Source organism: Ostrea edulis, chromosome 6, assembly GCF_947568905.1.
Source record: "Ostrea edulis chromosome 6, xbOstEdul1.1, whole genome shotgun sequence".
Lineage (NCBI taxonomy): Eukaryota > Metazoa > Mollusca > Bivalvia > Ostreida > Ostreidae > Ostrea > Ostrea edulis.
Genome location: NC_079169.1, coordinates 87,927,655 through 87,941,931, shown reverse-complemented (window position 1 = coordinate 87,941,931; position 14,277 = coordinate 87,927,655). Strand labels below are relative to the sequence as shown.

The window sequence follows — 14,277 nt, the reverse complement described above, 5'->3', positions numbered from 1 at the left end:
TACATATGAAGGTATATCACAGAATAATGACTGCAGCATTTTTTTTTTTATCTTTGCAATAACCGTAGTAGAATATTCATTCAATCTATCAAATATATGCAGGTGTATATTCTACCATGTGTATATGTCATGAGATAGTTTATTGTTGGGTGTTTGTTTGCTTCTGAGCAAACATTATTGTTTGCTTCTGAGCAAACATTATATGTATAATTAGAAATTTGGTGTAACAGATGGTTTGTTAACAGAAACCACTTGATACAGCCCTCCGACAAATATTACAGGTTGTTAGCAACACATTCATTCTTAGATAATAAGTTGCAGCAGCGTTTTATCGCATGCTAACAAACCTATTAAATTATTCCCATACATATCAATATGAATATAATATTGATAAGCTGCAAAATTTTTTTCAATACAACAGTACTTTGTTACAGTTCATTACAACGCCTCTGATAGTGGGAATGGAGATTTGAAGTTTTAAGGCGGCTCACTACACCTTGAAAGATTTTATCAAATCAGCACGAAATTACTTAATAATGAAAGATATGATATGTATAAACGAACTGGGGTCAATTACATAGCATTTATGTAATGCATTACATTACATTACAGAAATGGCAGAAAAATTTCTTTATAAATGAAATGTCGTTCATTAAATACTGTTAACTCTTAAAGGCAATATACATAATTCATCTTTTTGTTCATAAGACCTAAAAGTCTATCACTAATTCAATGAATTAATATAAACCTCCAAAATATCATCAAATATTTGAAGTAATGTAAATGTAACGGAATGCAATGTGCATCACAGTATATTTTCTACAAGTAATGCATTGCATTACCATTACTTGTAATGCAAAAATGGCCCAATACACCACCATTACACTGAAATTCACTGTCATTACATTACCATTCCACATTACACGTTACCATTACCCCAGGCCTGGTAATAAGTACATGTCAAAAAGGCAACAACAAAAAAATAAATAAATCAATTTTAAAAAACGCAATTTTGGAGAAGAAAACATGATTTTCAAAAATTTATTTCAATAAGTAACACAAAAGACACTGGCGGATTTGAACTCGGAATCTGCGGGTTAGTAACTCACTACATTATCCACTGAGCTACGTAAATATACCAACAACTCGGGATCTGCGGGTCAGTAACACGATACCTTATCCACTGAACTACGTATATATACCAACAACTCGGGATCTGCGGGTCAGTGACACGATACCTTATCCACTGAGACACTGGCGGATTTGAACTCGGAATCTGCGGGTCAGTGACACGATACCTTATCCACAGAGACACTGGCGGATTTGAACTCGGGATCTGCGGGTCAGTAACACGATACCTTATCCACAGAGACACTGGCGGATTTGAACTTGGGATCTGCGGGTCAGTAACACGATACCTTATCCACGGAGACACTGGCGGATTTGAACTTGGGATCTGCGGGTCAGTAACACGATACCTTATCCACTGAGACACTGGCGGATTTGAACTCGGGATTTGCGGGTCAGTGACACGATACCTTATCCACAGAGACACTGGCGGATTTGAACTCGGGATCTGCGGGTTAGTAACACGATACCTTATCCACTGAGCTAAGTAAATATACCAACAACTCGGGATCTGCGGGTCAGTGACACGATACCTTATCCAGAGACACTGGCGGATTTGAACTTGGGATCTGCGGGTTAGTAACTCGATACCTTATCCACAGAGACACTGACGGATTTGAACTTGGGATCTGCGGGTTAGTAACTCGATACCTTATCCACAGAGACACTGGCGAATTTGAACTTGGGATCTGCGGGTTAGTAACTCGATACCTTATCCACAGAGACACTGGCGGATTTGAACTTGGGATCTGCGGGTTAGTAACTCGATACCTTATCCACAGAGACACTGGCGGATTTGAACTTGGGATCTGCGGGTTAGTTACTTGATACGTTATCCACAGAGCTACGCAGACATACAAACAAATCGATCGATACATAGTAATTTCACAAAACATTTGAATCCCAATCTTGTAACGTAGTGTAATAAAATGTGTAAGTCGTGATGTAGTAAAGCTCATTTTGATGGAAATTTTTTCTCACCCCAATTAAATCATTTTTTTCCTTTCTAGTATAATTAGATACGATGTATGAATGATATTTTTCAACTTTGAAATAACTGCATGTTTGTCAAAAGTTACTTGTATAGCAGATTGAATTTTTGTCCAGGAAGCAAACATTCAGAGGACATAATTTGTAGATTATAATCATTCTAAATTTGGAAATAAATGCAGATGAAATGCATAAAATTATTATCATTTATAGGAAATGGCTTGAACGCATCATTTGGATTCATTTTAAATTCTTTCAAAAAATTTGAACAAAATGACCTTTACTACTCCTTTAACATAGCATGCCCTACCTTCCATATTGGGATTTCTCTGCTATAGATGCCATGGAAGCGACCGGACTGTTGGACTTGAGGGACTGGTAAGACATGCCGTCCACATCCTCCTTAAAGGACCCATGTACAGGGACGCCTAAAAATAAAGCTCTGTTTAAGTGCAGGAACTTCTGCACACAGCATGGAGTAAACTCTACTGCTCATTACAAAAATCTATAAACTAACAGATACGAATTGAGGAATAATGGATTTTTCATCTGATATATCAAGACAGTCTTAAAATTTATACAAGGAAAAACAAAGAGTATTATCCATACCCCAGAATGCTTATTTCTGACTTTTATATGCATTCTCTATGTATTCGACTTCTATGCTTGCAAGATCTAATTCAAGCTTAAGAAATTATTATTATCATTACAATTTGTATTTAAGACATCAAAAACAAAAACATTGGAAATGTAAATATTTAACACGGAATGACAATTTTTGTTGTTTTCAGGACTGCACCACAAAACCACGTGTCCATCAAAGCACTGTATTGCTCATAAATGAAACACTACATGTTTTTAAAAAATATATGAAGTTTGATGGTCATGAAAATTAAAGAGACCACAGTGGACAAAATTATCTGATGTTGACCAATGAATTATCTGATGTTGACCAATGAATTATCTGATGTTGACCAATGAATTATTGATTGTCACATCTTCTTAGAAAGATGGCTTATGTGAATAAAACTGTATTTAATATGCACGTACTGCTGTTTAATTTTTACACAGAAATCTTAGTATTAAACTATTAATGAATAGAAAATCAATTCAAGAACAGAAATGGCCGAGTTGCTTTAAAATGTTATCTATCATAGAGACAGCAGTACATGGATCCAGATGAAATAAAAATAAACTGAAGTATTTGTGGTAGAGAATCGATTGTGTAATGTTTTTAAAATGTTTACCCAAGAGCAGTCCGAAATATCTTATGTTTTCCTGGCTTTTTATGATTTTGATATTTACCATGCCAGGAAATGTTTTCCTGGCACGGTAAATATCAAAATCATAAAAAAGCCAGGAAAACATCAGATATTTCAGACTAACCCAAGAGATGCCTTGGATTTGCGTATACATTTATAATAAAGCCAGGTAAGTAACTTTTTTTTTACAAAACATACTGGAAAAATTCCAAGTAAAAGCTGTGAGAGGAGATAGTTACACAAAGTAGGTACCATGCTTTAAAAATGACAAAGTTCAACATACATCATGTAAATTTTTCAAAGAATGTCCGATCACTTAAAAAAGGACATTTACATCTTCAATGCTTCAGTAACAGCTGTACAAGGTCTGAAGGATGTCAAATAAATGCTGTAAGAGGAGTTGATTACAAAATAGGTATCGTCTATTTAAGACATGCTTAAAAATTGACGAAGTTCAACTACACATAAATTTTTCAAAATATGTCTGATCACTTTCAAAAAGATACATCATGCACATCTTCAATGAGTTCGTAACAACTGTACAAAGTTTGAGGAATGTCAAGTTGGAGATGTAAGAGGAGTTGATTACAAAAATATGTACCCTATTACAGGGACACCCATCTGCCATTCACCACACTATAAGCCGGATGCATGTTGTGAAACCTGTCCAAAAACCATCAAGGAACACCATTTCTTATTTGCAAATACCAACCGTCATTGCCCTCTAGATTTTCTTCATCACAGTCGTAGAATTCATCTTCATCAGTGTCGTAGTACCGCTGTGTCGATGGCTTCCTCACAGCTATAGACTGCTCAAGTTCGTGATGTTCTGTTGCTAGTGCATGTAGGGCCTCCTGGAGGACACGGGATTTCTCCATCCCCTCCTTCAACTGGAGAGCTCTAACCTACACAAAATATACACACACCTTTACACATTTCATCATATGACATCCTGAATAGTGATATCATTGTTATTATACTGAGGGAACAATTCAAAGTACCTATCTATTTCTATTGTATGGTTGACATTTGGTAGATAAAGGAACATATTGGACAGTAAATATCATCAGTAGAAAAAAAAAATACAATATGGCATAAAATTCTTTTTTAGAAAATGTGTCACATATCTATAAATGTAATATATAATTCATCCAACTTATCAAATGAGAAACATAAATCATGTAAGGATTAGCTGGAGGCAAAACCATTTTCAAAGACTGTGAACCAAGGTGCCATCCTCTGAACAGATTTTCAATACGGAATGATCAATAATTACTGAAATCTTCTGACAGAAACAGTTCTCATTCCTGTTGGGACTAATCTATAACCAGCCATGATGGATGGGGGGAAAATTGTCAACAGGTTGTTGAGGTGCAATACAACATTTTATCATATGCATTATATATTATTATTACCTAGTTATTACACAGCAAGCACCTGCTGGTCTGATGAGGAAATGTATGTCGTATGTGAACCGGTGTACCTAAGATTACGAGTCCCATTACAAGGACAGACACCTGACAGACCTGTACATCACACTATACAGTAACTTGTAAATCTATACAAGGAGTGAACGAAACCGGTGTTTCCTTTGTGGATCAGGATGTTTGGTTAAGTAGCTTAATTCGATGACCTCATTATACGTGTTCATAAGTCCGTTTATTTTTGATCTGCATGTAATTTACCATTATGATTACAAAAGAAAAGAATTAAAAGAGATGTAGTTTTAAAACATAACAGCTCTCTCCAGACGTGTTAGGTCATTCGAAATACTGTGCTATGATGGTTTCAATGTACAACTTTCAAAGTTTATGTACGGAAACAGTAGTGCAACACACCTCCTTAAGAGATCCATGAAGATGTATTTACATTATAGCTAGTTCTGAAGTTCAGGCACTGTAAACAAGCCATCATACTCAAGATGAAATGTAAAAATACTTTTCTTGAAATTCATTTCATAACAAGACATAGAATCTATTAAGAGAACTATGTTATATACACAACACACACCAAACCATTTAAATCTTCCTGTCCCTGAATCAGAAATGTTTTGACTAGTGGAGCAGAGATGAAATCGATAGAAGATAACATTAAAACTGGCAGACATACCTTCTGTGTTTTGAATGAAAACTGGATCACATTCTAACACAAATAATCCTCAAGAAAATCCACTAATCAGCATATCTAAGGTGACCTCAACTCTAACATATCTCTTGAACTTGTAAATTTGTGTCGTCTGTTGGTGACAATGTCAAACCTCACTCAAATAAAATGTCAAGTGTACAACTGACAACAGCAAATTTTTTTTTTTGGTTTAAATCCTCGTTTTTCACCAGGAGATGACGTGATAAGCAAGCATGGACTACCACAAACACATGTCTATTTCTGGTAGCGATAACCTCGGTGTTAAAATGTGACACAATATTTCATGACAGACCAATCAGAAGGATATCCTGGGATGTATCTCTGATGTGAAACATTATATGGGAAAAGCATGATGCCATTCATGCATGGTCACAGTTCAATGGTCACAATTATGATGGGGGCATTATGAATGATAAAATCAATCTACTACTTCGTTACAATTAAATAGCTTTATTACATCACAAGTGGTTTGTTTACATTTTGGAATTGTATATGGTTTAAAGGACTCTGGCAAAATTCCTATCAACATAAAATTATCCTACCAAATGACATAAAATTTCTTAATTTTAATTAGATTTAATTAGTTTTGTAAATGATCTAACATTGACTGGATGTTATGTTTACCTATAGACCTAAGCTTTAAACTTGTTGGGGCAATTTGTTGCAGCCTCTATATACTGTAATTAATCATAGAGGGCACACTGTTTACATTTATCTCCTGTTTTTTCTTTGATGTTTGTAAATTCATTTCCTTTTAGTCCTATATGCTTTCATTATAAATGTATTTTGGATCTGACTTATACATGATATAAAAGAGTGTCTCTTAGTGCATTTTTAATTGCATTATTTTCCTCCTTGCAGTGAAAGTAAAAATTTCTTGTATAACCTTGAAAATGGTTATACATTGACCATAATTGATTCAGATGAGATGTCACATCTTCAAAAAGTAAACATTGTGTACTAAACTGAACAAAGCTTCTCTTTCACTTTTTAAAAACAATGCTGGTTTAGCAGACGTGTGAATGAGAACTTCAGATTCTATACATGACATTCACTTTGAAATTGATATGATTTAACTTTGTTAGCAATACATATATACTGGCATTTATATGATACTGTGTGAGAGTACCTTATATTATCTATCTTATTGTTTCAATATGCACAGGTACTGATTGAGGGCGATCAATAAATTACAGGCAGGCAAAATCTCTGTAGAATAATTTGACATCATTTTGAAGAATTGGATGTCACTAATTAAACACATACATATATATAATACAGAATTTATTATATATATATATATATATATATATATATATATATATATGTATACAGTATAATTTGTCCAAACCGGCCTCTGAGTACTCCGGCGCTCTGTCAATTCCGGCCACAAAATATAGTCCCTAACATTTCTTTAACAAATCCTCTATTTTTAATTCTCTGTACTCCAGATACTGCGTATTCTGTATATCGGCCGGCTTACACAGTCCCAAACTGCTATCAATTGACTTTAATTATCCTGTGTAAACCGGTCCCTCGATGATACACCACCCTAATTGTTGCGGTCAATGGTATTCGGTGTACACAAGGTCCCAACTGCTTGTAATTAGCTCTAATTATCGCATTTAAACCAGCCACTCCACGATGACCAACCTGTCGGTATTCGGTCAATCACACGTGGTGTACACAAAGGGTGTCTCAAGGGAAGCCACAGGTAAGTAAAAGAGTACAACTGGCGAGGAGTCGCGATCAGTTTAAAATAAAACCTGATTTTTAGGGGGTGCACTTTTCAATTATGACAGCACCACGCACGAGGTAATGGCGATCCCCCTAATGACAGACGAGAACTGACATTAAAAGACAAAGTTCAATTAATCGATGAATTCGATACATTCTTGAAATGAAACAAATTTGGCAACAATCCTGTTATGTTTTCCAAAAGCAGGGTTTCCCCTCGTGGACTTCTCGGAGCTCTACGGCGAGTCAGACAGTGATGATATGCAGTTAGTTAGCACAACTCGCCACGTCCGGTTGATCACTCGGCATTGCATTAGTTTCCATTTCACAAATTGAGACAGTTGAAAGCGATACATTTACAATGAAAGCTAGGAAAGACAAATTTTAAACGAACACAACACAAACTTGACGAACGTACATAATGTAGCACTTGATAACGGTGATGATGTAGACGAAATCGACAATTTACCAACAGAAAATTGCGCGAATAATTCCCAGATTTTAAACTGTTTAATAAAAATTGAAACTTTTTCAAATGACAATAAAACACTGACATTTATATCTTTACATTTTGAATTCTTTTGTGATATATTAAAATGTTAGCAATCATTACACACGTATGCATAGATAGTGAATACAAGGGAAGCAGCTCTCATTATTGTCAACATTCTGCACTCCGGACTCTGTGCAAACCGGCCAATTTCTTTGGAACCACACATAGCCGGTTTAGACAGATTATACTGTATATATATAATATATATATAAACACTGAAGTGATGTTTAGTTGACATCATAATTTTATATGTTTAGTTGATATTATTGCGGATATAACAGTCGTCAACATCGTAGGAAAATTACATCATGACACACTTCCACAAATTTTCCTATAATGCTGGTGATTATTATCTCCCTGAATAATGACAATAAAAACACATTTTATTCATTTTTACATTAACACCAACTTGGGCTACACATTGATACATGAAGTCAAATCTCTACAACGGGGTTGACAAGGACAAAAGAGATATATACCTGTATATAGAATTTTTATTGTTAACAGCGAAAACAAAGTAAAGACAGTGTAAATGTATACAGAATTAGGTATATTTAGATAATTTTTCGAATTTTTTAAATGTTAAACATTGAGAATTTATCAAGATAATAAAGCCATGGTGATATTTCATCTGATATATTATGTTCATGAAAGAAGGCATATTTCTTGCAGTCTCTGAAATATCAGATCTCTAGAATATCAGCGTTAATAGTCGTGTGTTAAGTGAAATGTAATAGAAATCTTTGGAATATCAGGATTAAGGGCAAACAGTTGAGAAGCGTTTTACATAAAAATGACAGGTTAGAAAGGGCTCCACAATGAATATTTTGATATAAAAAATTCTAAGTCCCATAACTCCGTAATGACAAATAACATCAAAATAACTTACCATAAAACTATAACCTTTCAATTCTAGAAAATCCTCTTATTGATAAGTTATTGCGTGCTGTAGAAAGTACTATCTTAAGTGCCCTACCAGTGAAATTGAGGGGCTAGATAGGGTTCTTCTTTGCCTGTTTATCCGTCTGTCTGTCCGTCTGTCAGTGAGTCTCGCTTGGTTTTCCACACTTTTTTCATCACGCTTTGACTTAGGAAGTTGTGCGTGCAGGTTTAACCACTATTGCATGTTTATATAGGTTAAGTTTCATCACAGTTGAGTGATTTTAATGAGATATATGGGACTTAGCACCAAATATAGTTTGCTGGATTTTTTTCCAACTTTGGAATTTCAAACAAATATGTTGTACAGATTTGAGCTGAAACAAAACGAAAGCTATTTTACAATAAGAAGGAAACACTCTGATTCCAATGTCTAGCATATTGCCTGCTAGATTTAAACTCCTTAATGTGAACTATTTTTGTACATTCATCACATAAAGCTTCTTAACTGTCTTAAAACAGACCGTCTGATCATTGTTCTAGCTGGCAGCATCAGGCAGCCCTATAAAGAATTCAACATTCTTCTGATAACACAACATGCAGCTGGGTGACATTCACAGGAGGCTTAATCTCTCCTATCAACCTCCAGAAATTGACAAAATTAGAAAATAGAAATTTGTTTCACTGTCAGTTTAACATCCATGCTCATTTGAGGATCATAGGAAACCCTACAAATATTGGTACTAATCACTATGCCTCCCGTTGCCTTCTTTCTAAAGGATATACTTTTATGCTGTCAAATTTCAATTTTTGTCCTATGATTTAGCACTTTTGTAGCAAAGACAATACTGAAAAAATTGAAAAGAGTCTAGAACAAATGATAAGGTTTATTTATGAGAGTATGATTGTAGCTCATTTATAATGATAAATTACTCAATGCATTGGCAACATACCAAGTTTGTATAAAAGCAGGATGTGAACTTTTAAAATTTTATATGGATTCTCAGACATTTTAAGAGATATTATCAAGTTTCAGAAAACTACATATAATTTTAGATATTCGAATATTTTGAAAATTCCTAAAGTTTGCTGTACATGCTCATGTGGCAAGAGATCTTTGAAATTTTAAACTTCAACACTCCGGAATGAACTTCGAAAGGAAACAAGTTTTAATTAACTGAACAGTCTTATAAAGCATTAGAGTAGGAACATATGTCCTTATTGCATGATGAAAGCAATGTCAATTTCAAAAGAAATATAAGAGAAAAGATTCAGTGAATGTAAAGATTAGTAGACAACAACGATCAGTAATAAACCACTATAATGATCAGTGATGTTTTCCTTCAATGCTGAATACTTTGCAACATTTTATCCTGGTCACGGCACCAAATGTTGCAAAGTGGTTAGCAAAGAGGGAAAACAAAATTGTTCATTATAGTGGTTTATCTAACTTGATTGTTGTTATCTACTATGCAACATTAACATCATACAATGCTTTATAATGTCATAATAGTGTTAGTGTAATAGAAGAGCATGGCTAATCCATGACACCCCTTACTATAGCTACCCCACTAGTTCTTCCTTACATTCCCCTGTGGTGGCTGTCTGACTAATTCTTCTTTACATTCCCCCTGTGGTGACTGCTCCACTAGTTCTTCCTTACATTCCCTCTGTGGTGACTGTCTGACTAATTCTTCCTTACATTCCCCCTGTGGTGACTGTCTAACTAGTTCTTTACATTCCCCCTGTGGTGGCTGCCCCACTAGTTCTTCCTTACATTTCCCCTGTGGTGGCTGTCTGACTAGTTCTTCCTTACATTTCCCCTGTGGTGACTCTCTGACTCGTCCGTGGCATAGTGGTTCGAGCACCGCGCTCAAAATCACACGGCCTCTCACCTTTGCTTGGTGCAGGTTTGAATCCCGCTTGCGCCAGTAAGTGAAAAATTTTCCCAGTTTACTTGTGGAAGGTTGGGGGTCTCTTTCCAGGTACACTGTATTTGGGTTCTCTCTTCCACCAATAAAAACTGGGTGCCACCTTATAACTGAAAAATTGTTGAGTGTGGTGGAAAACATCAATCAATCAATCAATTAATCCTTACATTCCCCCTGTGGTGGCTGTCTGACTAGTTCTTTACATTCCCCTGTGGTGACTGTCTGACTAATTCTTTACATTCCCCTGTGGTGACTGTCTGACTAATTCTTTACATTCCCCCTGTGGTGGCTGTCTGACTAATTCTTTACATTCCCCTGTGGTGGCTGTCTGACTAGTTCTTTACATTCCCTGTGGTGGCTGTCTGACTAGTGGTGGCTGTCTGACTAATTCTTTACATTCCCCTGTGGTGACTGTCTGACTAATTCTTTCTTACATTCCCCCTGTGGTGGCTGTCTGACTAATTCTTTACATTCCCCTGTGGTGGCTGTCTGACTAGTTCTTTACATTCCCTGTGGTGGCTGTCTGACTAGTGGTGGCTGTCTGACTAGTTCTTTACATTCCCCCTGTGGTGGCTGTCTGACTAGTTCTTTACATTACCCCTGTGGTGGCTGTCTGACTAATTCTTTACATTCCCCCTGTGGTGGCTGTCTGACTAGTTCTTTACATTCCCCCTGTGGTGGCTGTCTGATTAGTTCTTTACATTCCCCTGTGGTGGCTGTCTGACTAATTCTTTACATTCCCTGTGGTGGCTGTCTGACTAATTCTTTACATTCCCCCTGTGGTGGCTGTCTGACTAGTTCTTTACATTCCCCCTGTGATGGCTGTCTGACTAGTTCTTTACATTCCCTGTGGTGGCTGTCTGACTAATTCTTTACATTCCCCTGTGGTGGCTGTCTAACTAGTTCTTTACATTCCCCTGTGGTGACTGTCTGACTAGTTCTTTACTTTCCCCTGTTGTGGCTGTCTGACTAATTCTTCCTTACATTCCCCCTGTGGTGACTGTCTGACTAATTCTTCCTTACATTCCCCCTGTGGTGACTGTCTGACTAATTCTTTACATTCCCCCTGTGGTGACTGTCTGACTAGTTCTTTACATTCCCCCTGTGGTGACTGTCTGACTAGTTCTTTACATTCCCCCTGTGGTGGCTGTCTGACTAATTCTTTACATTCCCCTGTGGTGACTGTCTGACTAATTCTTTACATTCCCCCTGTGGTGGCTGTCTGACTAGTTCTTTACATTCCCCCTGTGGTGGCTGTCTGACTAATTCTTTACATTCCCCCTGTGGTGGCTGTCTGACTAGTTCTTTACATTCCCCCTCTGGTGGCTGTCTGATTAGTTCTTTACATTCCCCCTGTGGTGGCTGTCTGACTAATTCTTTACATTCCCTGTGGTGGCTGTCTGACTAATTCTTTACATTCCCCCTGTGGTGGCTGTCTGACTAGTTCTTTACATTCCCCCTGTGATGGCTGTCTGACTAGTTCTTTACATTCCCTGTGGTGGCTGTCTGACTAATTCTTTACATTCCCCCTGTGGTGGCTGTCTGACTAGTTCTTTACTTTCCCCTGTGGTGGCTGTCTGACTAGTTCTTTACATTCCCCCTGTGGTGACTGTCTGAATAGTTCTTTACATTCCCCCTGTGGTGGCTGTCTGACTAGTTCTTTACATTCCCCCTGTGGTGACTGTCTGACTAGTTCTTTACTTTCCCCTGTGGTGGCTGTCTGACTAATTCTTCCTTACATTCCCCCTGTGGTGGCTGTCTGACTAGTGGTGGCTGTCTGACTAGTTCTTTACATTCCCCCTGTGGTGGCTGTCTGACTAGTTCTTTACATTCCCTGTGGTGGCTGTCTGACTAATTCTTTACATTCCCCTGTGGTGACTGTCTGACTAGTTCTTTACTTTCCCCTGTGGTGGCTGTCTGACTAGTTCTTTACATTCCCCTGTGGTGACTGTCTGACTAGTTCTTTACTTTCCCCTGTGGTGGCTGTCTGACTAATTCTTTACATTCCCCTGTGGTGGCTGTCTGACTAATTCTTTACATTCCCCTGTGGTGGCTGTCTAACTAGTTCTTTACATTCCCCTGTGGTGACTGTCTGACTAGTTCTTTACTTTCCCCTGTGGTGGCTGTCTGACTAATTCTTCCTTACATTCTCCCTGTGGTGACTGTCTGACTAATTCTTCCTTACATTCCCCCTGTGGTGACTGTCTGACTAATTCTTTACATTCCCCCTGTGGTGACTGTCTGACTAGTTCTTTACATTCCCCCTGTGGTGACTGTCTGACTACTTCTTCCTTACATTCCCCCTGTGGTGACTGTCTGACTAGTTCTTTACATTCCCCCTGTGGTGACTGTCTGACTAGTTCTTTACATTCCCCCTGTGGTGGCTGTCTGACTAATTCTTTACATTCCCCTGTGGTGACTGTCTGACTAATTCTTTACATTCCCCCTGTGGTGGCTGTCTGATTAGTTCTTTACATTCCCCCTGTGGTGGCTGTCTGACTAATTCTTTCTTACATTCCCCCTGTGGTGACTGTCTGACTAGTTCTTCCTTACATTCCCCCTGTGGTGGCTGTCTGACTAGTTCTTTACATTCCCATGTGGTGACTGTCTGACTAGTTCTTTACATTCCCCTGTGATGGCTGTCTGACTAGTTCTTTACATTCCCCCTGTGGTGGCTGTCTGACTAATTCTTCCTTACATTCCCCCTGTGGTGACTGTCTGACTAGTTCTTTACATTCCCATGTGGTGACTGTCTGACTAGTTCTTTACATTCCCCCTGTGGTGGCTGTCTGACTAGTTCTTTACATTCCCTGTGGTGGCTGTCTGACTAATTCTTTACATTCCCCCTGTGGTGACTGTCTGACTAGTTCTTTACTTTCCCCTGTGGTGGCTGTCTGACTAATTCTTCCTTACATTCCCCCTGTGGTGACTGTCTGACTAATTCTTCCTTACATTCCCCCTGTGGTGACTGTCTGACTAATTCTTTACATTCCCCCTGTGGTGACTGTCTGACTAGTTCTTTACATTCCCCCTGTGGTGACTGTCTGACTACTTCTTCCTTACATTCCCCCTGTGGTGACTGTCTGACTAGTTCTTTACATTCCCCCTGTGGTGACTGTCTGACTAGTTCTTTACATTCCCCCTGTGGTGGCTGTCTGACTAATTCTTTACATTCCCCTGTGGTGACTGTCTGACTAATTCTTTACATTCCCCCTGTGGTGGCTGTCTGATTAGTTCTTTACATTCCCCCTGTGGTGGCTGTCTGACTAATTCTTTCTTACATTCCCCCTGTGGTGACTGTCTGACTAGTTCTTCCTTACATTCCCCCTGTGGTGGCTGTCTGACTAGTTCTTTACATTCCCATGTGGTGACTGTCTGACTAGTTCTTTACATTCCCCTGTGATGGCTGTCTGACTAGTTCTTTACATTCCCCCTGTGGTGGCTGTCTGACTAATTCTTCCTTACATTCCCCCTGTGGTGACTGTCTGACTAGTTCTTTACATTCCCATGTGGTGACTGTCTGACTAGTTCTTTACATTCCCCCTGTGGTGGCTGTCTGACTAGTTCTTTACATTCCCTGTGGTGGCTGTCTGACTAATTCTTTACATTCCCCCTGTGGTGACTGTCTGACTAGTTCTTTACTTTCCCCTGT

At 38.0% G+C, this 14,277-nt stretch overlaps 1 protein-coding gene across 1 annotated transcript in view; it reads right to left on the bottom strand.

The window, feature by feature from the left end:
• The window catches only part of LOC125645432 (oxysterol-binding protein-related protein 1-like), a 60,088-nt gene that overhangs the window by 30,001 nt on the left and 15,810 nt on the right, over positions 1 to 14,277 (bottom strand). The window contains exons 14-15 of the mRNA XM_056142532.1: positions 4,093 to 4,285; positions 2,429 to 2,546 (exon numbers count right to left, since the gene is read on the bottom strand). Of these exons, the coding sequence (XP_055998507.1) occupies positions 2,429 to 2,546; positions 4,093 to 4,285 (311 nt within the window). The remainder of the gene's footprint in view (positions 1 to 2,428; positions 2,547 to 4,092; positions 4,286 to 14,277) is intronic.